This window comes from Equus caballus, chromosome X, assembly GCF_041296265.1.
Source record: "Equus caballus isolate H_3958 breed thoroughbred chromosome X, TB-T2T, whole genome shotgun sequence".
Classification (NCBI taxonomy): Eukaryota; Metazoa; Chordata; class Mammalia; order Perissodactyla; family Equidae; genus Equus; species Equus caballus.
This window is the reverse complement of record NC_091715.1, coordinates 17,202,674-17,228,732: the sequence shown is the minus strand read 5'-3', so window position 1 is coordinate 17,228,732 and position 26,059 is coordinate 17,202,674. Positions and strand designations below refer to the sequence as shown.

At 39.0% G+C, this 26,059-nt stretch overlaps 1 protein-coding gene across 3 annotated transcripts in view; it reads right to left on the bottom strand.

Annotated features, from left to right (window-relative positions):
* Positions 1 to 26,059, bottom strand: part of PHEX (phosphate regulating endopeptidase X-linked) — a 195,107-nt gene that overhangs the window by 134,309 nt on the left and 34,739 nt on the right. For 2 of the 3 annotated variants that reach the window (XM_001493470.7, XM_023633503.2), the window contains exons 4-7: positions 24,370 to 24,456; positions 23,093 to 23,319; positions 8,828 to 8,896; positions 6,139 to 6,255 (exon numbers count right to left, since the gene is read on the bottom strand). In XM_001493470.7, the coding sequence (XP_001493520.1) occupies positions 6,139 to 6,255; positions 8,828 to 8,896; positions 23,093 to 23,319; positions 24,370 to 24,456 (500 nt within the window). The remainder of the gene's footprint in view (positions 1 to 6,138; positions 6,256 to 8,827; positions 8,897 to 23,092; positions 23,320 to 24,369; positions 24,457 to 26,059) is intronic. The other variant, XM_070256769.1, reaches the window with a different exon arrangement.

Below are 26,059 nucleotides of genomic sequence, written 5' to 3'. Positions count from 1 at the left end.
AAAAATCCACGCACTATGAATTTTTCAAGGCAAAGTCACAGAGGGCTGAGTGGCAGACATCTGCGCCTTCTTTTCTAAATGCTCTGGTGTCCTTAGCTTCTCCCTCCTCACCTGCCACAGGAGAGACTTCACGTATCTTACCAACAGCTTCCTGGCTCTATTTGAATCCTTGCCTCAGAGAATGTCCACACTCCTCCTCCCTCTACTCAGGCTCACAGCCCCAAGTTGGAGCCCTTTGGCTTCTGAGCTGTTTTCAGCACTCTGCCAGCTACTCCCCTCTGTTCCATGTATTTGTCATTTCATTTAGCCTCTTGACAATTCCCAGTCTTGCCTCAGCCCAGCTGTTTTTAGTTCCCTTTTTGGTCCAAATCCCTGGCTCAGGGCAAGACCTTCCCCAGAGTATCAGAGCTTCAGTCCAAATTAGAGCTCTGGGTCTCCTATTTGCCTGGGAAGGGAATCAAGATGGCCTCTAGACATGACTGAGAGCCACAGTCTTTGACTCCAGAACATCTACGGCAGTCTTCAATCAGTCTTCAAAGGTCACAGACAGGAATGACCTTTCCATGCCGCAAGAAGGAGTTTGGAGAGAGGTACACATGTATATCACTGCAGCTGAGAGAGACTAATTCCTCCTGACACTTAGCCACTGCCCCAACTCCATACCTCAACACTCCACCACAACCTTACCAAACACAAACCAAACAACACTTGGATTTGCAAGCAGTCCAGGATTTTTACCAACATGTTACAAAAGACTACCAACCCATATGCAAGAATTTCTTGACAAAAGTATCTTTTTTTTCACCACAAGGTATCCCCAACAAGCAGATCTCACTACATTTGTACCCTCTGGCCCTGGGAATGTGTAGGGATTTTACACTTTGGTTCTTCTGGGAAAAAAGTTATTCTATGGACAAAGCTAACCATTTAGGATTTCTCATTATTCTCCTTCAAGTTTGTTCTTATATCTTTTTGTCTCCACCATGAACCTGAAAGAATTTAAGGTGGCTTACATAGAAGATAGTATATGACACAACGACATTTGTTAAAGTGGGGCAAGAAAATAATGAAAAACAGGGTTAGATACAAAGCAGCACCAAAAAGGCAGCTAAAAATGCTTAGCAGCATGCCCTATACACTTTCTACATCAAACTGTATATCCAGTATGGCTGGCCAGACTTCTCTAAGCCCCAATCTTAGGTCAGGGTGACCCTGAGTGGGAATGGTGTAAAGAGCAGACTAGATTAAAAATAACCTTCCACTTGAAATAAAAAAAATCTGAAGACAAATGAAAGTGATAACATGCCATACCAACTCATATGGGATGCAGCAAAAGCTGTATTAAGAGGGAAACTCATTGCAATACAGGCACACCTTAACAAACAAGAAAAATCCCAAATAAATAAAAAATCCCAAATTACACCTAACTGAATTAGAAAAAGAAGAACAAAGCCCAAAGTCAGCAGAAGGAGAGATATAATAAAAATCAGAGAAATAAATGCTATTGCAACAAAAAAGGCAGTAGAAAGGATCAATGAAACAAAGAGCTGGTTCTTTGAGAAGATAAATAAAATTGACAAACCCCTAGCCAGACCTACAAAGAAAAGAAGAGAAAAAGCTCAAACAAACAAAATCAGAAATGAAAGAGGAGAAATAACAACAGACTCCGCAGGAATACAATGGATTATAAGAGAATACTATGAAAAACTATATGCCAACAAGATGGATAACCTAGAGGAAATGGATAAATTCTTAGACTCTTACATATTCCCAAAGCTGAGTCAAGAAGAAACAATCTGAATAGACCAATCACAAGGAAAGAGATTGAAACAGCAATCAAAAGTCTCCCAAAGAATAAAACCCCAGGACCAGATGGCTTCCCTGGGGAATTCTACCAAACTTTCAGGGAGAATTTAATACCTATCCTTTTCAAGCTATTCCAAAAAATTAGGGAGGATGGAACACTTCCTAACCCATTCTCCGAAGCCAACATCACTCTGATACCAAAGCCTGACAAGGACAGCACAAAAAAGGGGAACTACAGGCCAATATCACTGATGAACACAGATGCAAAAATCCTCAACAAAATTTTGGCAACTCAAATTCAGCAATAAATCAAAAGGATTATACATCACGATCAAGTGGGATTCATACCAGGGACACAGGGATGGTTCAACATCTGCAAATCAATCAACGTGATACACCACATCAACAAACTGAGGAATAAAAACCACATGATCATCTCAATAGATGCAAAGAAAGCATTTGACAAGATCCAACAGCCATTTATGACAAAAACTCTTAACAAAATGGGGATAGAAGCAAATTACCTCAACATAATAAAGGCCTTATATGACAAACCCACGGCTAACATCATACTCAATGGGCAAAAACTGAATGCCACCGCCCTGAGAACAGAAACAAGACAAGGATGCCCACTATCACCACTCTTATTCAACATAGTACTGGAGGTTTTGGCCAGAGCAATTAGGCAAGAGAAAGGAATAAAAGGAATCCAAACAGGGAGTGAAGAAGTGAAACTCTCACTGTTTGCAGACGACATGATCTTATATATAGAAAAGCCCAAATAATCCATTGGAAAACTAATAGAAATAATTAACAACTACAGTAAAATTTCAGGGTACAGAGTCAATTTACAAAAATCAATTGCTTTTCTATACTCCAACAACGAACTTACAAAAAGAGAACTCAAAAATATAATTCCATTTGCAATCGCAACTAAAAGAATAAAGTACCCTGGTACAAAAACAGGTGCACAGATCAATGGAACAGAATTGAAAGCCCAGAAATAAAACCACACATCTATGGACAGCTTATCTTTGACAAAGGAGCTGAGGGCATACAATGGAGAAAAGAAAGTCTTTTCAACAAATGGTGCTGGGAAAACTGGAAAGCCACACGCAGAAGAATGAAAATTGACCATTCTTTTTCACCATTCACCAAAATAAACTCAAATTGGATTAAAGACCTAAAGGTGAGACCTGAAACCATAAGGCTTCTGGAAGAAAACGTAGGCAGTACACTCTTTGACATCAGTATTAAAAGGATCTTTTCGGACACCATGCCTTCTCAGAGAAGGGAAACAATAGAAAGAATAAACAAATGGGACTTCATCAGACTAAAGAGCTTCTTTAAGGCAAATGAAAACAGGACTGAAACAAAAAAAACAACCCACTAACTGGGAAAAAATATTTGCGAGTCATATATCTGACAAAGGCTTAATATCCATAATATATAAAGAACTCTCACAACTCAACAACAAAACATCAAACAACCCAATCAAAAAATGGGCTGGAGACATGAACAGACATTTCTCCAAAGAAGATATACGGATGGCCAATAGGCACATGAAAAGATGCTCATCATCGCTGATCATCAGGGAAATGCAAATCAAAACTACACTAAGATACCACCTTACACCCATTAGAATGATAAAAATATCTAAAACTAATAGTAACAAATGTTGGAGAGGTTGTGGAGAAAAAGGAACCCTCATACACTGCTGGTGGGAATGCAAACTGGTGCAGCCACTATGGAAAACAGTATGGAGATTCCTCAAAAAACTAAAAATAGAACTACCATACGATCCAGCCATCCCACTACTGGGTATTTATCCAAAGAGCTTGAAGTCAGCAATCCCAAAAGTCCTATGCACCCCAATGTTCATTGTAGCATTATTTACAATAGCCAAGACATGGAAGCAACCTAAGTGCCCATCAACAGACGAATGGATAAAGAAGATGTGGTACATATATACAATGGAATACTACTCAGCTGTAAAACAGAACAAAATCATTCCATTTGCAATAACATGAATGGACCTTGAGGGAATTATGTTCAGTGAAATAAGCCAGCGAGAGAAGGATAATCTGTGTATGACTCCACTCATATGAGGAATTTAAAATTATGGACTAAGAACAGTTTAGTGGATACCAGGGGGAAGGTGGGGTGGGGGGTGGGCACAAAGGGTGAAGTGGTGCACCTACAACACGAGGGACAAACATTAATGTACAACTGAAATTTCACAAGATTGTAACCTATCATTAACTCAATAAAAAAAAAGAATAAAGTACCTAGGAATAAATTTAACCAAGGAGGTGAAGGACTTATACAATGAAAACTATAAGACATTACTGAGAGAAATTGATAATGACTTAAAGAGATGGAAAGAGATTCCTTGCTCATGGATTGGAAGAATAAACACAGTTAAAATGTCCATACTACCCAAAGCAATCTACAGATTCAACACAATCACAATCAGAATCCCAATGACATTCTTCACGGAAATAGAGCAAAGAAAACTAAAATTCATATGGGGCAATCAAAGACCTGAATTGCTAAGGCAATCCTGAGAAGAACAAAGCTGGAGGCATCACAATCCCTGACTTCAAAATGTACTACAAAGCCATAGTGACCAAAACAGCGTGGTACTGGTACAAAAACAGACACACAGATCAATGGAACAGAACTGAAAGCCAAGAAATAAAACCACACATCTACGGACAGCTAATCTTCGACAAAGGAGCTAAGAACATACAATGGAGAAAAGATAGTCTCTTCAATAAATGGTTTTAGGAAAACTGGACAGCCACATTCAAAAGAATGAAGGTAGACCACTATCTCACACCATACACAAAAATAAACTCAAAATGGATCAAAGACTTGAAGATACGTCCTGAAACTATAAAACTCCTGGAAGATAGTATTGGTAGTACACTCTTTGACATCGAACTAAAAAGGATCTTTTCAAATACCATGTCCTCTCAGACAAGGGAAACAAAAAATATGAGTGGGAATTCATCAGACTAAAGAGCTTCTGCAATGCAAAAGAAACTAGGATCAAAACAAAGAGACAACCCACCAACTGGGAGAAAATATTTGTAAGTCATGTATCTGACAAGGGCTTAATCTCCATAATATATAAGGAATTCACAAAACTGAACAATAAGAAAGCAAACAACCAGAACAAAAAGTGGGCAGAGGAGATGAACAGACATTTTTCCAGAGAAGATGTACCGACGGCCAATAAACACATGAAAAGATGTTCAGTATCACTCATCATCAGGGAAATGCAAATCAAAACTACACTAAGATAGCACCTTATGCCTGTTAAAATAGCTATAATCACTAAGACTAAAAATAACAAATGTTGGAGAGGGTGTGGAGAGAAGGGAACCCTCACACACTGCTGGTGGGAATGCAAACTGGTGCAACCACTATGGAAAACAGTATGGAGATTCCTCAAAAAAATAAAAATAGAACCACCATATGACCCAGCTATCCCACTACTGGGTATCTACCCAAACAATTTGAAATCAACAATCCAAAGTAACATATGCTCCCCTATGTTCATTGCAGCATCATTCACAATAGCCAAGACATGGAAACAATCCAAGTGCCCATCGACCGATGATTGGATAAAGAAGATGTGCTATCTATATATACAATGGAATACTACTCAGCCAGAAAAAAAGACAAATTCATCTCATTTGCAGTAACATGGAAGAGCCTGGAGGGAATTATGCTAAACAAAATAAGCCAGACTGAGAAAGACAAACACCAGATGATTTCACTCATATGTGGAATATAACCAAGTACTAGGACAAAGAAAACAGTTCAGTGGTTACCAGTGGAAGAGGGGTTGGGCTGGGGCACAAGGGGTGAAGGGGAGCACTTATGTGGTGACAGTCAAGAAATAACGTACAACTGAAATTTCACAATTATGTAAACTATTATGAACTCAATAAAAAAATTTTTAAAAACCCTCCATTCAAGCCAAATTGATAAGGATTTATTAAATATCTACTCTTCTATTAGAGTCACACAGAAGTTTCTCCAGGAAAACATAATCAGAAAGTCTCTCTGCCACTGTTCTTTGGCCACAGCTGAGCAGCATATGAACGCTGAATGGGCTCCAACTAGGGAAGTAGAAGGAGTGAAGAGCTCTTCTTTCTGTCATGGTTCTTCTTCCTGTTACTGCTCAGAGGGGATGCTATTAGTTCTACCTGGACAAAAGGACAGTCCCACAGAATGCTATTTTTATATATATTTTCATTCAGCATATACTGCCTTTAAAATAAGGAAAAGAAAAGAAAGAGATTTTAGATTAAGACTTACCTCAGCTATCTTAATTTCCAATCTAAGCACTGACTTCATGTCATGCTCTGCTCGGGAGCTATTAGCTCCCAAAAGCACAGCAGTATCCACCATGAACTTGTAAAGGGCATCTCGATACTGTAAGAGATAAAGAAGCAAGTGACCATGACAACAGCTATAAGGAAGTATGTTTCAGTAACATGGAAGAGCAGAAACAGCAGGTAGAAATAAATGCCCTTAATTTCCACTCTGTACTCAAAGTATGATACAGGCATTATGCAATACCAACCTCCCATCAACTACTTTGGGAGAAAGAAGAGTGATGGCTACTTGAGTACTGTTCTCCCATGAGAGACAGAGATGTCTAGCCACCAAGGATCAAGAGAAGTTGTTTTCTGGACATTATGGATACAGGAAACGTCTCCAAATAAGTTCAGGATAGAAAGTTAAAGGTCAGACTCCTCTTTCCAGGCAAGTGAGACTTTAATAAAATAACAGGAAAGAACTGTTGCTAAAATCAGGAACTATGATCCATGAAGACTGCTGGGAACCGTGATTTACTCTCTTCCAGCTCAATTTACCCACTTTCACACTAAGAAATAAAAGATCAGCAATTGCAGCCCTATGTCTTTTCAGTGTTGTATGGTTTTTACAAAGTTCTCCTCACTAGGCTCAGGAAAAAAAAGAAGGGAGAGAAGAGAGGAATGATGAAGAGACACCGAGCAAACAGTAAATATAAAATTTCCTCCTTGCATGTTCATAAACATATTTTCAGGCCATTCATATGTCACTAGAGGGGGGACCTTACTTTGTTTGAATTGAGGAATCTCATTGGGGGTCACCTCTCCTTTCAGATACATTTGTGAGAACTCACTACACCAGGTATTAAATTATCTCATAGTTATGCTATGGGAATAAGATCTCCTAATGTACACCTTGGTTCTGTAAGCTGTTCTTACTATGATTATGACCTCAAGACCTATACAATGCTTGGCATATAGTGGGCCCTTAAATAAATATCTGTTGAATCAGTAAGCAAGGTTTGTAAATAGTCTTAATTAGAAATAATGCTTTGCAATTCCAAGTTCAATTTTAAAAATATTTATTCTACCAATACATATGCAAGATGTCTTGCTAGGCATTCTGTGCATATGGAGGGGTACAGATGAAAAATTAAAATAATGCTTGAGTCTGGTTCTCAGTGTGTGATCCAGTAAGGGAGATAAACATGTAATTACTAACTGTAACATTAGAAAGACCAAAATAAGTTCCTTAATAAAACTGCTAAGTGCTTGGAAACTCAAGAGCTGGAGAAGAATTCCAGCCTGGAGAAATTGGGGACATTACATTTGAAGGAGATACGTTCAAGAGCAGTGAGGAGTCCTTCTGGGAGGTGCACAAGCTGCCTTTGTTGGGAGGTAGAATAAAAGTAGATGAGACAGCAAAGGTGGTTTGGGATCAGGTCATGAAGAGGCCTTGAACTCCCTCTAAGGAATTTAGACCCTAACTTGTAAGCAAAAGCATGCTGGGAGCTGTGCTTTGAGAAGAGAACTTGTCAAAAGGTGCTAAGGAGGTAACGGAATGAAGAGGAGAGGTAACAGTTAAAAGGCTGCTTGCTGTAGTCAAGTTGAGAGTTAACAAGGATCTGACCTAGGGCAATAAGGATAGAAAGGAAGGACCAGGTGAAAGATATTCTGAAGGCAGACTCCACAGGATTTGACTGATTGGTTATAGGGAGGAGATTTCAAGCCTGACTGCTAATAGGGTAGTGACCCCAGCAGAAACAGAGGTCCTCCCAGATTGGCCAAAGTTCATTCTGTCTACCTTCAAAAAGGAAAACTTGCCAAGCTTCTTTGATGAGAGTCCTGAGCCAGAAAGTTGCCTCGGACCTTGGCTAGCGTCCTGCCCTCCAGAGCCTTCTAAATACAGGGTTTAGTATCAGCAAAGGAACAAGGGCTTCCATTGTGAGCCAGCACCTCCTAGTCTAAGTTCCTGCGTTCTCAGGCTGGGCTAGGAACCAGAGAGCTCCCTGGTCGAGGGTCCCCTGGGTCTGAGACTCCTTTGGAAGTTCAATAAAGTTTCCAAAATGAATTGAAAGTGTCAAAAATGAACCAGCTCTAATCCAATCTCCAGGAACCTACTAGGTTTCCAAGCCAACCCAAGAAATCTAACCTGATTGATCCCCTCTGGTTCTCTTTAACCTTACATTAACTTGGGACACCTGTTTAAGAAATCAAATTCCTGGGCCCCACTTCAAGTCTACCAAATCAGACTCTCCAGGGCTGCTACCCCAGAATCAACATTTAATAGAAGCGTCCCAGGTAATTCTTAAGCAGTACGATTTGAGAACCATTGGTGGACTGGGTATTCCTCCCCAAACTTTACTTCCACAATGCGTAGTCAGCTCTCTGCACTTTTGAGGAATGGCTGCAAGCTCATTTCTCAGTTACCTCATTTGGGTGTGCTGTCTCCCCAGCTCAATCATGAGGGCACTGAGCACAAGGACTTATACAGCCTTGATGCCCAGACTTCCAGAAGAGAGGGAGTGCCATCTAGCTGCCTGAATAAAAGGCCTTTGCTTCCTGCATTGGGAATATGATCATCAAATAGCCACACTGCTCATTTCCAGTAAAGAGTCGGGATTTTAGAACAACTTATGAACCCAACAACAGCCCAGCAAGGCACAGACTTGAATATGAGTAAAACTTACTGATTTGGCTTCTGTGCTATTATCAAGGTAGTCTTCCCTCACGGCTAAGGAGAGCGTTGCTTGGTCCAGCTGTTGAAACAAAAACAGAAAGCATTCTGCTTGCACTGCAAATTCTTATGTACCATATTAACAAGAGTCATGAGATCTGCATCCCAGCCATATTTTGAGCTTGTGTCACCATTACAAAAACAATTCAGTGCATTCAGAGATACATGTAAATAGGCCCTTCAGCAATGATAGATATTATAAAGTATCAGACCCTCAACTGCTTCCCTGATTTATGGTTTCTAACCCTTTTGAAGTTCTATCAATACTGAATAGCGTCAAAGCTATGTGAGTTGGAAAAGGTCTTAGAGAAGATCTGGTTTTCCCCTTTATTTGATGGGTGGAGAAACAAAAGCCAGAGAAGGGTTGTGACTTTCGCAAGGTAACACGGTTGGGCAGAGCTCCGAGGAGAATCATTGTCTCCTGTCACCAGATCCAGTATTCTTCTCATTGCAGTATTGTGCAAAATGCCAATCTGGATGGAGTTGATAAATCAGGATTTCCACCTCCCTACCCCTAAAATACTGTGTTGCACTGATTTTTTTATTTGAAAGGAATTAAATGATAATTTTGTTTTGAGAAATCTTTGAAAATTTTAGAACTCTGGAAAGTTTAGGATAGGTGATAAAAATACAAATAATAATCAGACAACTAAATAACTAGAATTATTATTATGGAAAAGTATAGCATAATTTCTTGAATTAAAACTTTCAACACCTTAAAGGCAATCAAAGGGAAGAAAACAGTCTTTTCAAAGAACATGCTAGAACAACTGGACACCCATATACAAAAAAATTAACCTCCACCCATACCTCACACCTTATGTAAAAATTAATTCAAAATGGATCATAAACCTAAAATTATAAAACTTCTAGAAGAAAACATAGAGGAAAATCTTTGTGACTTGGGGCTAGACGAAAGTTTGGTTCTTAGACATAACACCAAAATCACAATTCATAAAAGAAAAAATAAATTGGATTCCATCAATAAAACTTTTGCTCTCTGAAAGAAACTGTTAGAAGAATGAAAAAACAAACTACAGAGAGCAAGAAAATATTTGAAAATCTCATATATGACAAAGGACTTGTATGCAGAACATATAAAGAGCCCTCAAAATTCAATAAGAAAACAACCCAATTTAAAAGTGGACAAAAAATCTGAACAGACACTTCACCGGAGAAGATCTGAAGATGGAAAATAAGTGCATGAAAAGATGCTCAACATCACTAGCCATTAGGAAAATGTAAATTAAACCCACAATAAAACACCACTACACATCTACTAGAGTGGCAAAAAAAAAACCCTGATAACACCAAGTGCTGACAAGAATGTGGAAAAGCTAGATCACTCATACATTGCTGATGGGAATGAAAAACAGCAGAACCACTCTGGAAACGAGTCTGACAGTTTCTTACCCACTTACATATGACCCAGCAATCCTGCTCCTAGCTATTTACCCAAGAGAAATGAAGACTTCTGCTCACACAAAAACCTGCATGCAACTTTTATTCATATTTGCCCAAAACTAGAAACAATCCAAATGTTCTTCCACTGGTAAATGGATAAACAAACTGTGATACACAATGGAATACTACTCAGCCATAAAAAGGAATGAACTACTGATACATGCAACAACACAGGAAAATTTTAATCCCATTTCGAAAAGGGCAAAACAAAAAGAGAACACGGTTTGGGGATGGAGAAAGTGGTTGACTACGAAGGGGCAACACGAGGTAATTTTTGGGGGGCGATGGAACTATTCTGTTTCTTGATTATGGTGGTGATTAAATGACTCCATGCATTTTTCAAAACTTCTAGACACATGCATCACAAAAAGCAAACTGTATATAAATTTAAAATAAATGAATTTTTTTAAAGTTCCAGAACCTTCTCTAAATCTATAGCTGTTCTTTCTTGAATATCAGCAACTTCCTAAAGACTGAATAAAACTAATCCCAACAGATTTTCTCATTTAAATCTGATTCACACATAAAAATGTTAAGTCAAATTAACAAGATACAAGATCTAAATAAATCAAAAATTAGTAGCAACTGAATAAAAACTGGATCCTACGTGCCCGTATCATTAGTCTATATGACTTTAGATTGTTTTAATCTATCTCCTCTAGTTTCTTCTTCATTACTATAATGCCAAATATTTTATTTTTTTAATACATAAAACCTGTATAGGATCATAGTTTTCCATGAAAATCCCCTTCATACAGAACAAATTCTACAAAGGCCAAGTTAAGAGTTAGTGATGTTATGAAAAATTTAAGGAAAAATATGGCTCTTGTTTCAAAGGGGAAAAAGATGTTTTCATAACATCCATCCTGTCTATGTGTATTGCTAAAATCCTCAAATTACTATGTTCAATCATCTTCTCTAATCAGCCCAAAACAACTAAGTCACAAGCAGCCTGGCTTCATCGTACTGCAATTCCCAATCTACCACCGTTCCTTCCAAAAATTAAGTAAGCCTGGATCATGAAACACAATATTATGATTAAGATGCTTTGGCTTTCAATTAGATTTGGACCACTTGGAGCATCTTTTGAGCTTCAGTCTCATAGGAAAGGAAACTGTGTAGACAATATCAAGAAAGCCAAAGCTTCTCTCTGATGAAATGAAGTTAAATCCACTTATTGTAAAAGTTTAGATGATTCCAGTGAAGTTACCAGACCTTTTTTAAACCTTCAGATTGTTATGGTTTCTAGGGAACATTTTAAATACACCAAACAGATGGAATAAGGTCAGTCAATTAAATCTCATTAGAAACATACAAACTCTTGAGGCAAAAGAATTTCTCAAGAGGCCAACATCAGGACACTGTGTTATTTGAGGTTTTTTAATCCTTGCATTTATAACTGATCTGAATATTGCAAGTAGAAAATAAAATATGTGTTTAGGAAATCCGATACACTGAACTGAAATATGAATTTTTTTTCTCCAACTGCAATAAACCTCAGGTTAGGAAACAAAGCAGTAATACAAAAAAAAAAAAAACATCTGACACATTATGATGTAGGAAAAGTAAAAAACAAAGAAATCAGAAAAACTTCATTTCCAAGAGAGTCTGTCCTTGTCATCCTTATGGATTTTGCTAAGAGTCAGACAAATGCAGGTCACTGAGTGATGATGACTTTAAGTCAGTTTCAGTAATACATACTGAGACAACTCCAGCCTTCCAAACACTCTTTCAGGATCATATATATTCAAGTCTTTTATTGCCTCTTAAACCCTCATTCTTATCTTGTTATATAAAATAAACCCAAACACATATATCATGATAACGTTTTTGGGGATTAGCTTCTGTGGTTTCTTTTATTTTTATTTCCTTTCTCCCATTTAAGCCTATGGCAGATCTTGTGCCATCTCCCCACAGGGGAGCTTTACAGAGGACCATTGTGTGGGTCTGAGCAACCCCTGCTTGCTGAACAGCATGTTCTTGGCATGGGGATACATCTGTCCATTGGAAAGGCACCTTTTTCTTTACCCAGAGGCGCCACCTGCTCACTCAAGGGTATGCCCACCGTGCTGTGCCTTCCCAGAAAGAGTCCTAGGGACTAGACAAGGTAAAAACATTGAGGAAAACAGAATGTGATGGAAAAGGACGTCTATGTACACTGAGAAAAGAGAGTTTAGGGTAAGAGAGACTTCTCCCAGAGAAAAAAGAGGATCTCCTAGGCAGCCAAAGAAGTCAAAGTTTCTGATGAGCAGAGGGACCAGTCAATGCCCCTAGAAAGTGGCAAGATCTGAGGAGTGGGGAGCCCAGAGAAGCACACTTGAAGGGGCCACATGGACTGGAATAGCGGGTTTCTTTTCAGAAACAGATAACTGATGATCGGAGGGTCTCCCAGATGCTAGGAGAAAGCTGAGGAATGGGGCAACCAGGAGGTGGGGAAGTGCCTAGACTGGTTCAGTTTCCCCCTAAAAGGTGGGGTAGGAGCTCAGTCAGAGATGAGATTGACTAAAGAAAATGCCTATTTCTCACACATCTGAATTTGAGATCTGAGAGGTATGTTGGGTACAAAAATTGAAGAGAAACAGTCTCCAAATGGTTCTGACCAGTTGCCTGGCCATGCTTTAAAAGAAGGGCACCTTTTGTCATACACTACTGTGTACCAGTACCTTTCCTGTAATCCATCACCAAATTCATCTCATTTAAACCTCACAGCGACAGTGAAAAGTAAATTCTAATTCACCTTTCATTACACATGGGGAAAAGGAGACTCAGAGAGGTGAAGCAATTTGCACACAGATATTCAGTGAGTAAATCACAAAGCCAAACCACGAACCTCAATCTCTTTAACACTAAAGCCTACTCTTCTTTCAACTCTGCCGCTGGTTTTCAAATTACATTCCAGAAACCTAAAAGGTGCTTTAGGGGCTCCAAATAGTCAACTAGATTTTTTATAGTTTTAACTATTTTTAATAAAAACAACACTCACAAATCCTACAACATTGGCAGCCACCAATACATTAATTTTTGTTGTCAGGTTCATTGGGTTTTATGCAGATCTCAGAAGAACGCTTCTCCTACCACATCTAGACACACGCTTGAACTTCTCGTAACTGTGTCATGATTAGAAAGACTGTAGCCCTATTTTGTTAATTCAAGTGTGTGAATATTCACTCATATAAAATGGTACAAACAGGGACATAACTAAAGCAAACATGTGCTGCACTCAAATGCCAAGCCATGCTCAAACACATCAGTTTGGAACAAGCTGCCATCCTGGCAAAGGAGAGCAGTAGTAAGTACATGAGTGCCTCCTTATATTTAAAGAGTATTCTATTATTGATAGTTCAGTGTTTCTAGAATCAGTTTAACCGAAAATTAAGTGTACAAGGCAAGCTGTTAAAAAATATTTACCATGTTCCTCTTCCTCATGTTTCCTGTAAGGTGGTATTAAAACTAGAGGCTTGTAAAAAAGAACAAAATGGTCCCATTTGCAACAATATGGATGGACCTTGAGGGAATTATGTTAAGTGAAATAAGCAAGATAGAGAAAGACTCCACTCATATGAGGAATTTAAAAATGTAGACAAAGAGAACAGATTAGTGGCTACCACAGGAAAGGTGGGGTGGGGGGTAGACACAAAGGGTGAAGGGGTGCACCTACAACACGACTGGCAAACAATAACGTACAACTGAAATGTCACAAGATTGTAGCCTATCACTAACTCAATAAAAATTAAATTAAAAAAAAAAATACTAGAGGAGGCCAGCCTGGTGGCGCAGCGGTTAAGTTCGCACGTTCCACTTCTCAGCAGCCAGGGGTTCGCCGGGTCGGATCCCGGGTGCGAACATGGCACCGCTTAGCAAAAGCCATGCTGTGGCAGGCGTCCCACATATAAAGTAGAGGAAGACGGGCATGGATGTTAGCTCAGGGCCAGCCTTCCTCAGCAAAAAGATGAGGATTGGCAGTAGTTAGCTCAGGGCTCATCTTCCTAAAAAAAAAATAGTCAAAAAAAAGAAAAACTAGAGGCTTGATTAGATCCAACTTCATTTCTTTTCTTTTCTTTTGGCAAGACATCACTGGTGATGGTGTATGCTTCCCCCTGCATGATATCAGGAGGCACACAAAATCTGGTTGTCCCACTTTTAGCAATGCTACTGTTGATATCTGGGTTCCTTTGATGTCAGTTGGATCTCTCTATCATTAATTTCCCCAACAACCATTCACCTAACGGTTTTAGTAGCTATTGATGATAGTTGCCTTCATCCTTTATTTCATTAGGGATTTTAAACATGGTAACTTTTTAATTCCATTATTTCTCCTGCATTTTGAAGATGTGATTGTCCTATAAACAAGAATTTTCCCCCACCAGCTATTAGGTTCCCCTGAAATCAATCAAATCCAGAATGTTCTAGATTAAAATAGACATCAATCAAATACGCATGTGATTCCTATTTGGAACCCAAATCAAAGACCAACTGTTTAATTTTTTAAAAGGACATGTTTGAGACAATCAGGAAAACTGAAAACTAACTGGATATCAGATGTTAATTATGGAATTATGATTACTTTTTTGGTTGTGATAGTAGTCCTTTCCATTAGATAAACACTAAAGTATTTACCAGCACGACGATATTTTGTATTTGCTATAAAATGTTCCAGCCTCCCCCAAAAAAGGAGGGGTTTAGATGAAACAAGAACAGCCAAAAGCTTCTGGTTGTTCAAGTGGGGGTGATGAGTACATGGGAGTTTGTTTTACCATTCTTTTTTACTTTTGTGTGTATTATTTTCCATAATAAAATGTTTAAAGAAACAAATTCAATTCTTGGACTAGGTCCAGAATTGGTGAAAAATTAAATAGTTAACATTTGCAATTACTTATCTGCGTGTGAATCAAGATCTACCACCCAATAGAGTGCATAAACTTAAGTTTGAAAGACAGTCTCCAGCCTACTTCAAAACAGCACTTAAGGCATTTGGAACGATGTCACAATAGTTCTGGAATTAAGAATATAGTCTTAAAACCTGCTTTGTTAGGCTTTTTCTTTTATTTTTACTTTATTGAGGTCATAAGTTTATAACGTTGTGCAATTTCAGTTGTACATTATTACTTGTCAGTCACCATATATATGTGCCCCTTTACCCTTTATGCCCATCCCCCAAACCCCTTCTCTCTGGCAACCACTAATCTGTTCTCTTTGTCCATGTTTTATCTTCCACACGAGTGAAATCATACAGTGTTTGTCTTTCTCTGTCTGGCTTATTTCGCTTAACATAATACCCTCAAGGTGCATCCATGTTGTTGCAAATGGAATGATTTTGTCTTTCTTTATGGCTGAGTAGTATTTCGGGTGTGTGTGTGTGTGGGTGGGTGGGTGGGTGGGTGGGTGGGTGTGTGTGTGTGTACACGTATCATATATCTTCTTTATCCATTCATCAGTGGTTGGGCACTTGGGTTGCTTCCATGCCTTGGCTACTGTGAATAATGTTGCAGTGAACATAGGGTGCATAAGTCTGTTTTTGATTTCAAGTTCTCTGGATAAATACCCAGTAGTGGAATAGCTGGGTTGTATGGTATTTTGATTTTTAATTTTTTGAGAACTCCCCATACTGTTTTCCATGGTGGCTGCACCAGTTTGCATTCCCACCAGCAGTGTAGGAAGGTTAGCTTTTCTCCACATCCTCTCCAACATTTGCTGTTTTTTTCTTGGTGATTATAGCCATTCTAATGGGTGTAAAGTGATATCTCATTGTAGTTTTGATTTGCATTTCCCTAATGATTAGTGATGTTGAACTTCTTTTCATGTGCCTGTTGGCCGTCTGCATATCTACTTTGGAAAAATATCTGTTCATAGCCTCTGCCCATTTCTTGATTGGCTTTTTTGTTTGGTTTCTTATTGTTGAGTTGTATGAGTTCTTTATATATTTTGGAGAGTAACCCCTTGTCAGATATATGATTTGCAAATATTTTCTCCCAGTTGGTGGGTTATCTTTTTGTTGTCTTCCTGGTTTCCTTTACCTTGCAGAAGCTCTTTAGTCTGATGAAGTCCCACTTGTTTATTTTTTCTTTTGTTTCCCTTGCACGAGTAGACATGGTATTGGAAAAGATGCATCTACGACCAATGCCAAAGAGTGTACTGCCTATATTTTATTCTAGGAGTTTTATGGTTTCACATCTTATCTTCAAGTCTTTAATCCACCTTGAGTTAATTTTTGTGTATGGTGAAAGATAATAATCTACCTTCATTCTTTTGAATGTGGCTGTCCAGTTTTCCCAACACCATTTATTGAAGAGATTTTCCTTTCTCCATTGCATGTTCTTAGCTCCTGTGTTGAAGATTAACTGTCTGTAGATGTGTGGTTTTATTTCTGGGCTTTCAATTCTGTTCCATTGATCTGTGTGTCTGTTTTTGTAGCAGTACCATGCTGTTTTGATTACTATAGCTTTGCAGTATATTTTGAAATCAGGGATTGTGATGTCTCCAGCTTTGTTCTTTTTTCTCAGGGTTGCTTCAGCTATGCAGGGTCTTTGGTTGCCCCATATGAATTTTAGGATTTTTTTCTTCTATTTCCATGAAGAATGTCATTGGGATTCTGATTGGGATTGCGCTGCATCTGTAGATTACTTTAGGTAGTATCGACATTTTAACCATGTTTATTCTTCCACGTGCATGGAATATCATTCCATTTCTTTATGTCATCATCAATTTCTCTCAATAATGCCTTACAGTTTTCATTATATAGGTCTTTCACCTCTTTGGTTAAATTTATTCCTAGATATTTTATTCTTTTTGTTGCAATTGTAAATGGGATTGTATTCTTGAGTTCTCCATTAGTTCATTATTAGAGTACAGAAATGCAACTGATTTTTGTAAGTTGATTTTGTACCCTGCAACTTTGCTGTAGTTGTTGATTATTTCTAATAGTTTTCTGACAAATTCTTTAGGGTTTTCTATATGTAAGATCATGTTGTCTGCAAACAGCGAGAATTTCACTTCTTCCTTGCCAATTTGGATACCTATTAGTTCTTTTTCTTGCCTAATTGCTCTGGCCAAAACCTCCAGTACTATGTTGAATGAGAGTGGTGAGAGTGGGTACCCTTATCTTGTTCCTGCTCTCAGAGGGATGGCTTTCAGTTTTTCCCTGTTGAATATGATGTTGGCTGTGGGTTTGTCATATATGGCCTTTATTACATTGAGGTACTTTCCTCATATACTCATTTTATTGACTTTTTATCATAAATGGATGCTGGATCTTGTCAAATGCTTTCTCTGCATCTATTGAGATGATCATATGGTTTTTATTCCTTATTTTGTTAATGTGATATATCACATTGATTGATTTGTGGATGTTGAACCATCCCTGCATCCCTGGTATAAATCCCACTTGATCCTGGTGTATGATCCTTTCAATGTATTGCTGTATTTGGTTTGCCAGTATTTCGTTGGAGGATTTTTGCATCTATGTTCATCAGTGATACTGGCCTGTAATTTTCCTTCTTTGTGTTGTCCTTGCCTGGCTTTGGGATAAGGGCAATGTTGGCCTCATAGAATGTGTTAGGAAGTGTTCTATCTTCTTCAATCTTTTGGAATAGTTTGAGAAGGACAGGTATTAAATCTTCTTTGAATATTTGGTAGAATTGTCCAGAGAAGCCATCTGGTCCTGGACTTTTATTTTTGGGGAGGTTTTTGATTACTATTTTAATCTCTTTACTTGTGATTGGTCTATCCAGATTCTCTATTTCTTTTTGATTCACTTTGGGGAGGTTGTATGAGTCTAAGAATTTATCCATTTCTTCTAGATTGTCCAATTTGTTGGCATATAGTTTTTCATAGTATTCCCTTATAATCTTTTGTATTTCTGTGGTATCTGTTGTAATTTCTCCTCTTTAATTTCTAATTTTATTTGAGCCTTCTTTTTTTCTTAGTGAGTCTGACTAAGGGTTTGTCAATTTTCTCTTCCCACACAAACAGCTCTTAGTTTCACTGATCCTTTCTACTGATTTTTTGTTTTCAATTTCATTTATTTCTGCTCTATTATTTCCCTCCTTCTGCTGACTTCGGGCTATGTTCTTCTTTTTCTAGTTCTGATTGCTTATTTGAGACTTTTCTTGTTTGTTAAGGTGGGCCTGTATTGCTATGAATTTCCCACTTAGGACTGCTTTTGCTGCATCCTGTATGAGTTGGTATGGTGTATTTTCATTTTCATTTGTCTCCAGATGTTTTTTGATTTCTCCTTTTTTTCAATGATCCATTGGTTGTTCAGTAGCATGCTGTTTAGTCTCCACATATTTGTCACTTTCCCAGCTTTTTTCTTGTAGGTGATTTTTAGTTTCATGGCATTGTGGTAGGAAAAGATATGACATGATTTTAATCTTCTTAAATTTATTTAGGCTTGCCTTCTTTCCAAACACATGGTCTATCTTTAAGAATGTTCCATGTGCACTTGAGAAGAATGTGTATTCTGCTGTTTTTGGATGAAGTGTTATATATCTATTAAGTCCATTTGGTCTAGTTTTTCACTTAATTCCCCTATTTCCTTGCTGATTTTCTGTCTGGATGATCTAGCTTGATGTAAGTGGGGTGTTGAAGTCCCCTACTATTATTGTGTTGCTGTTAATGTCTCCTTTTAGGTCTGTTAATAGTTGCTTTATGTACTTTGGTGCTCCTTTGTATTTGTGTTAGGTGCATATATAAGTGTTATGTCCTCTCAATGGAGTGTGACTTTTATTATTATATACCACCTCTCTTTGTCTCTCATTGCCTTTTTTATCTTGAAGTCTACTTCATCTGATATGAGTATGGCAACAACTGCTTTCTTTTGTTTGCCATTAGCTTGCAGTATCGTCTTCCATCCCTTCACTCTGAGCCTGTGTTTATCTTTAGAGCTGAGATGTGTTTCCTGGAGGCAGCATATTGTTGGGTCTTGTTTTTTAATCCAGCCAGCCACTCTGTGTATTTTGATTGGAGAATTCAATCTATTTAAATTTAGAGTGATTGTTGATATACGAAAGCTTAACATTGCCATTTTATCATTTGTTTTCCACTTGTTCTGTATTTCCCTTGTTTCTTGTCCTGTGTATTTCCAGCTGCAAATTCAGTTTGGTGGTCCTCTATGATGGTTTTCTCAGTTTTCTCTTTATTCATCATTTGTGTCTCTGTTCTGATTTTTTGTTTAGTGGCTACCATGAGGTTTGTACAAAAGATCTCATAGATGAGACAGTCCATTTTCTGAAAGCCTCTTCTTTCCTTAGTCTAAGCAGCTTCCATCCTTTGCCTCTTCCCTGTCTAAGTTATTCTTGTCACAACTTATTCTGTTTCGTGTTGTGAGTCTGTGGTTAAAATGAAGTGATTATAGTTATTTTTGATGTTTTCCTTCCCTTTATCTTTAATGTTATAAGTAAGTGTTTGCTAATCTGTTCTGATAGATAGAAAAAATCAGAAAATTGCACCTCTCTATCTCCTTGCTCAAGGCTTTGTAAACCCCTTTCACTTTTTTTTTCAGGTTTGAGGGCCCCCTTGATCATTTCTTATAGGGGAGGTCTAGTGGCAATGAAATCCCTCAGCTTTTGTTTATCTGGGAAAGTTTTTATTTCTCTATCATATTTGAAGGATATTTGTGCTGGATAGAGTATTCTTGGCTGAAAGTTTTTGTCTTTCAGAATTTTGAATATATCATTCCACTCTCTCCTAGCATGTAAAGTTTCTGCTGAGAAATCCACTGAAAGCCTGAATAGGGATTCCTCTGTAGGTTATTTTTTTCTGCCTTGCTGCCCTTAATATCTTTTGTCATTGACTTTTGCCAGCTTTACTAATATATGCCTCGGAAAAGGTCTTTTTACAATGATGTAATTAGGAGTTCAATTAGCTTCATTTACTTGTAATCCCAGCTCTTTCCCCAAGTTCAGGAAGTTCTCAGCTATTATTTCGTTGAACAAGCTCTCTGCTCCTTTCCCCCTCTAGAATACCTATAATCCTTATGTTGCATCTCCTAATTGAGTCAGATATTTCTCGGAGAATTTCATCATTTCTTTTTAGTCTTAGTTCTCTCTCCTCCTGCATCTGAAACAGTTCTATATTTCTGTCCTCTAAATTGCTAATTCTGTCCTCCATAACATCAGCTCTGTTATTTAAGGAATCCAGATTTTTCTTTATCTCATTCATTGTGTTTTTCATCTCCAACACTTCTGGTTGGTTTTTCTTTATAGTTTTTTTTTTTTTTAAGAAGAAGAAGAAGAAGAAGATTAGCCCTGAGCTAACTACTGCCAATCCTCCTCTTTTTTGCTGAGGAAGACTGGCCCTGAGCTAACATCCATGCCCATCTTCCTCTACTCTATACGTGGGACACCTACCACAGCATGGCTTTTGCCAAGCAGTGCCATGTCCGCACCCAGTCTCTGAACTGGTGAACCCAAGGCCGCCAAGAAGCGGAACGTGCAAACTTAACAGCTGTGCCACCAGTCCAGCCCCTTTCTTTATAGTTTTAATCTCTTTTGTGAAGAATTCCCTCTGTTCATTAATTTTACTCCTGATTTCATTGAACTGTCTTTCTGAGTTTTCTTGTAACTGACTGAGTCTTTTTATGATAGCTATTTTGAATTCTCTGTCATTTGGATGGTAAATTTCTGCGCCTTTAGGATTTATTTCTGGTTACTTGTCATTTTCTCTCTGGTCTGGAGTGTTAATATACCTCTTCATTCTATTTGATGGGGGCGGATTTGTGCTGTCACATACTGGTAGTGTCTGGTCACAGATTCCACCTGCTGCCACTTGGGGGTGGGGGGGAGGCAGGAGCTGTGTATTCTGAACCTGCCACAATACCTGGCAGCTGTGCCTATACTTTGGAAGCTGTGCTGACAGGGCCCATCTGTGCTTGCCCACTGGCCACACTACTGCTTTACACACATAGATAGGTGCACAGGCATTCTGCCAGGGGTCCCCTGCTCTGGCCAACTGGCTGAGCTGGTGTGCCAGGCTCGGGGGAAGGGGTGCACAATCCTGGGTGCTCCTGCTCTGCTTTCATTGTCTGCCCTCCTAGGATGCTCGGCTCAGTGAAGACACCCCTGTGATTCCTTAGCTTCCTCAGTGTGGAGCATTTCCATTGGCTGGGAGGCACCTCCAAGGGTGAAGGCATTCCCACGGAGGGCTGCCCCTTCCTTCCTCTCCTCTCAGAGTTGCACGCTGGCCAATGCACACAGTTTCATGCCCTAGGGTGCTGCCACTAGGGGAGGGAGAGGATATCCCCTTACAGCCTCCCACTGCCTCCTGAGGGGTCGAGCACCTCTACCTTCAGATGTATGGTTGCATGGATCTCTCAGACACCTACTGTGTTGTGTGAATGTCTTCTATTGGTTTATGAATGTCCTTTTCATTGTATCTTATGAGGGAGAGACTAAGGGAAGAGCTCACTCCACCATGATGCTGACATCACTCTACCTTGTTAGTTTTTTAAAGTGAGTAATCTACTAACACGAGACAAAGGTCAATCTGACCATCACCATCATTGTGCCTTGCATAGCATGTCTTATCCTGACAGCATCAGAATACACCTCAGTGCCATGTTGTTATTCCATCACTCAAAAACATGGAAATACAGCTGTCTCTGGAACTAAGAATTTCCTCTTTAGTAGATGGGAATTCTTTCAGGGACTGAAGATTTTTTTATTGAGACTTCCAATTGCCTAAACTAGAAATGGGCAAACTACAGCCTGTGGGCCAGCCTGCCACACAGTCACACCCAGTTGTATACATACTAGCTACAGCTACTTTCCCAGGTACAACAGCAGAGTTGAGTAATTGAGACAGAGACCATATGGCCCACACAGCTTAAAATATTTACTATCTGGTCCTTTACAGAAAAAAATGTGCTAGTCCTTTGGTGTAATCAAAAAATAAACTCCAGGGTGTAGATTTGAAAAAGTTGACTAATATCAGGAGAGGGTAATACACTCTAAAGATTCTATACTTCTACGATTTGAATATCAATATATAATTAATATTTTCTGGTCCAACAAAGGACAGAATTGGGGTAAAAAATCAGTGGTTCAATAAAACTTTCATTATTAGAGTAACTGTGGAAGCAAAAAAAACCCAGCAGGATCAAAACACAAAACAATTTGAGAAATGTTATTTGAATTCTTGCCAAGCTGTTTCATTGATGAATCTTTCACTATTGGTAGTTCTCTGACAGTCTCTTGATTTTACCAATGTAATAATCTACCTCAGGGTATGTCTGCACGGCCTATTCCTTTATGAAGAGATGCTTATTCTCCCAACAGAAAATGCAACCAAGTACTTAGAACAGAACAGGTTTTGCTTTATCTTTTGAAAGGAAGGAAGAGAGATTCAGACTGAACCTGACAATGAAATTTTAGGCATGTATGCAAGATATTAGTGAACAAGAAATAATGACATGTTTTGTCTCCTTTGTCAGGGAAATGAGGTGAGAAGAGCAGAGCTCAGAAAGTCTTTGCAACTCTCTCCCACTGGAATTTAGGGGTGCCACACATGCTCTGACTAGATACGTGAGGGCCAGATCACAGATCACTTGAAATTCACTCGCCAGCTTCCTGAAAGGCTGACAAAACTGGTTTGTTAATGGATTTACATTCTGCAAATCTAGGAGGGGGTAGTATTCCAGATTCTAATATTTAAGAGAATTTTAACTTATTATTTTATTTAGGTAGTATGCGTCTCTTTCACTTCAGCCAACAGGCTAACCTTGGACTGAACAAACAGGATGAACAATTCCTCACTATACCTTCAAGATGTGTTCATTGGATGCCTTGTCATCAGGGGACACATACAAACGGATGAACACAGAATTGCTGTATTGACCACGAAAGGTTGCAAGTGTCTGCAGAAGGCTGAACTTTCTCTCTGACCAAACCCCTTCAGGACCAATATTAGATTCGAGCACAGGCCAGCGAAAAGGTGAATGCCGCAGGATGTGTAGCAACGGCTTAGCATCTGCTTTTTCAATCGCTTCTGAAAGGGAGCAAATATGAAGGGAGAGTTAGAATTGTAAACCAGATCACCAAACTAGAATGCAAGTGTATGTTCTCAAGAGAAAATTCCCACAAGGCCCCAACTTAACATTCAGCTGTTAGGGAAAGGTGGAGTGGATTGAGCATAACCACAGAGACAGAATGACCTATGACTCACACTTCAATGTGACTGTCTAAACCTGAAGTTCTTGCCAGGAGAGCTGACTAGGGAATCTGATAGATATTCCCCACAATAAAAGATGGGCTCACCAACATCAACTCCAGCCAATGAGCAACATTAGACTGGTAATATTCTGGGAGACTAAGGAACAATCCTAACTAAAGGAAACTGCTCAATAAAACCAATCACTCCGCAATAAAAGTGAATTAATGCTTCAGACTCTTTCACCGTCCTTTACTGCCCTCTTCTAGCTCACCAAACAATGCCCCAAACCCTACACAAGTTAACACGCTTCCCAAAGGCACTGGCTTCTTCCTGCAATTGCCCTGAGAAAACAGATCAGGTAAAATGGCAAGTGTCTCTTTAATTCCAATCAGACCCAAGACGCTGAGACAGGCCAAAGGCACCCAACAAAGATATCTGTTAGGCTGACAGAGAAGCAGAAGGAGCTTAGCCCACCCAGAAATCTGGAATTCTCTAGGTCCCAGTAGGTTCTATGGGACACAGCAACATTCCCAAGTGCCCTCCCTCCCAGGTTCCTTCTCAGACCAGACCTGGCCTCTGGATTTTGGTTTCTGCACCACATACAGTGGGATTTGCCCTTCTGACCCTACCCAAGTTTCTCATGGAGTAACTGATACCCAAAGAATCCAAGTCATAGAAATAAGATTATTTTCTAATTTTCTCCATCAAGCCAGCAACAGAACATTAAGACAGGGCTAATCAAAATCCAGTCTTGGAAAATTGTTCCTTTCCTTGAACAACACCTTTAAACATTAATTCTTAGTAGTTCTCTTTTTCCCTTAAACAATATCTTTAAACATTATGAGAACTCTAAAGAATAACAGAGGTAAATATTTTATTACTCACTCTCATTCATGCAAGATGAATAAAGGATTTTGGCTTTCTGTATGGCTTCAGTATCTCGCCTTCTGCTGATTGATTTCTCCAAAAGTGCTAGGAACATTAAGAAAGGAGTCATTAGTATCCACCCACTCATGGTGCTGAGTTGGAGGTCATTTGATAATCACAGCTCTGGCCTCCAGAAAATAAAGAGTAAAGACAGACAACCCTGGAAAAGACACATCTATAAAAGATATGCAGACAGCAGAACCGCAGACAGCAAGAACCAAGTTTCTTGAGGTTCAAATAAAAAAAAATTAACATTCTCTTCTCCAACGTTCTCCTAATTCACAGAAATCAAAAGTTCAATTTCCAACTGAGACCAGACCTTCTGCAGGGGTTAATGTTTTCTGACACCTACACAAAAAGAAACAGAATTCATTTATTCAAGAACCAAAAATAACTGGATTCTGTTCCTTGTTTCTGCACCAAGTAATATTCTCAACAGAGGCAATTTCATCAGGGTCGGGTTTCTTAAGATTTCTTCACAGCCCAGCCTCTCAGGGAGGTCACCTGGAAGAAATTTCCCATTAGAAGTTTTATTCAATGTTGCATAAACATGCTGTGGACATGGAAGAAGTTGTTTAGACAGGAAATGGGGAGGCAAGATTGGAAAGCCTATCCAAATTGCCTGAAAACTTGCCCATTTACACATGCGAAGTCCTGGCCATTTAAATGAGGCCACATGTATAAAATGGCTGCCAGCATAGACATAAGCCCACCTGGAAAATGATTTTTGATTTATAAAATCACTGATGCTGTTGTCTGAAGGTGGAAAACAACAGTTGTCACTATTTCAGTAAATGAGACAGGCCAAGACTCAAGTTCTCCCCAAAAGAGAACATCCTGGATGTACTTGAGAGTTTCAATTTACCAACAAGAAGCCAAGATGAAGAACCCCTATGTAGCACCATGGCACTGCCTACAACAGGTTATGTCAAACTGCTGCCGTTGAGGCATTTCACATTTATTTCTGAAACAACCTAGCAGCCTCCAAGTGACAGTACAACAGATGCTCCTACAGTACTCTCAATAGCTTCAAGACACGATGTAGAGTGCCAATTAAAATAATAAATAATTAGGGGCTGGCCCAGTGGCCGAGTGGTTAAGTTCACGCACTCCGCTGCAGGCGGCCCAGTGTTTCGTTGGTTCGAATCCTGGGCGCGGACATGGCACTGCTCATCAAACCACGCTGAGGCAGCGTCCTACATGCCACAACTAGAAGGACCCACAACGAAGAATATACAACTATGTACTAGGGAGCTTTGGGGAGAAAAAGGAAAAAAAATAAAATCTTTAAAAGAATAAATAATTACATAGTCCCTGAAGAGGAATCTACTTCTAAACTAGAAGTTCTACATTTTAAAAAAATGCAACCCAGAGCTCCTGTCTAGTTTTTTATAAGCACCTGTACATCAAACAAGTCCATATAACTGGAGAGATTCAAGTAAAATAAATTAAGCTGAGTTGGATGTGGGCATTTTCAATTATTTTAACTTGTTTGGTGTTTCTTTCTCGTGTATTATCATCACAATAAAAGCAGGATACCTAGCCCCAAGGATAATGAAGAGAGATTGTTTTTGTTTAATAAACAGAACACTCTAAAACCATACCCACATATATTTCTATTCAAATCAGATCATGTGCCTTCCCACCA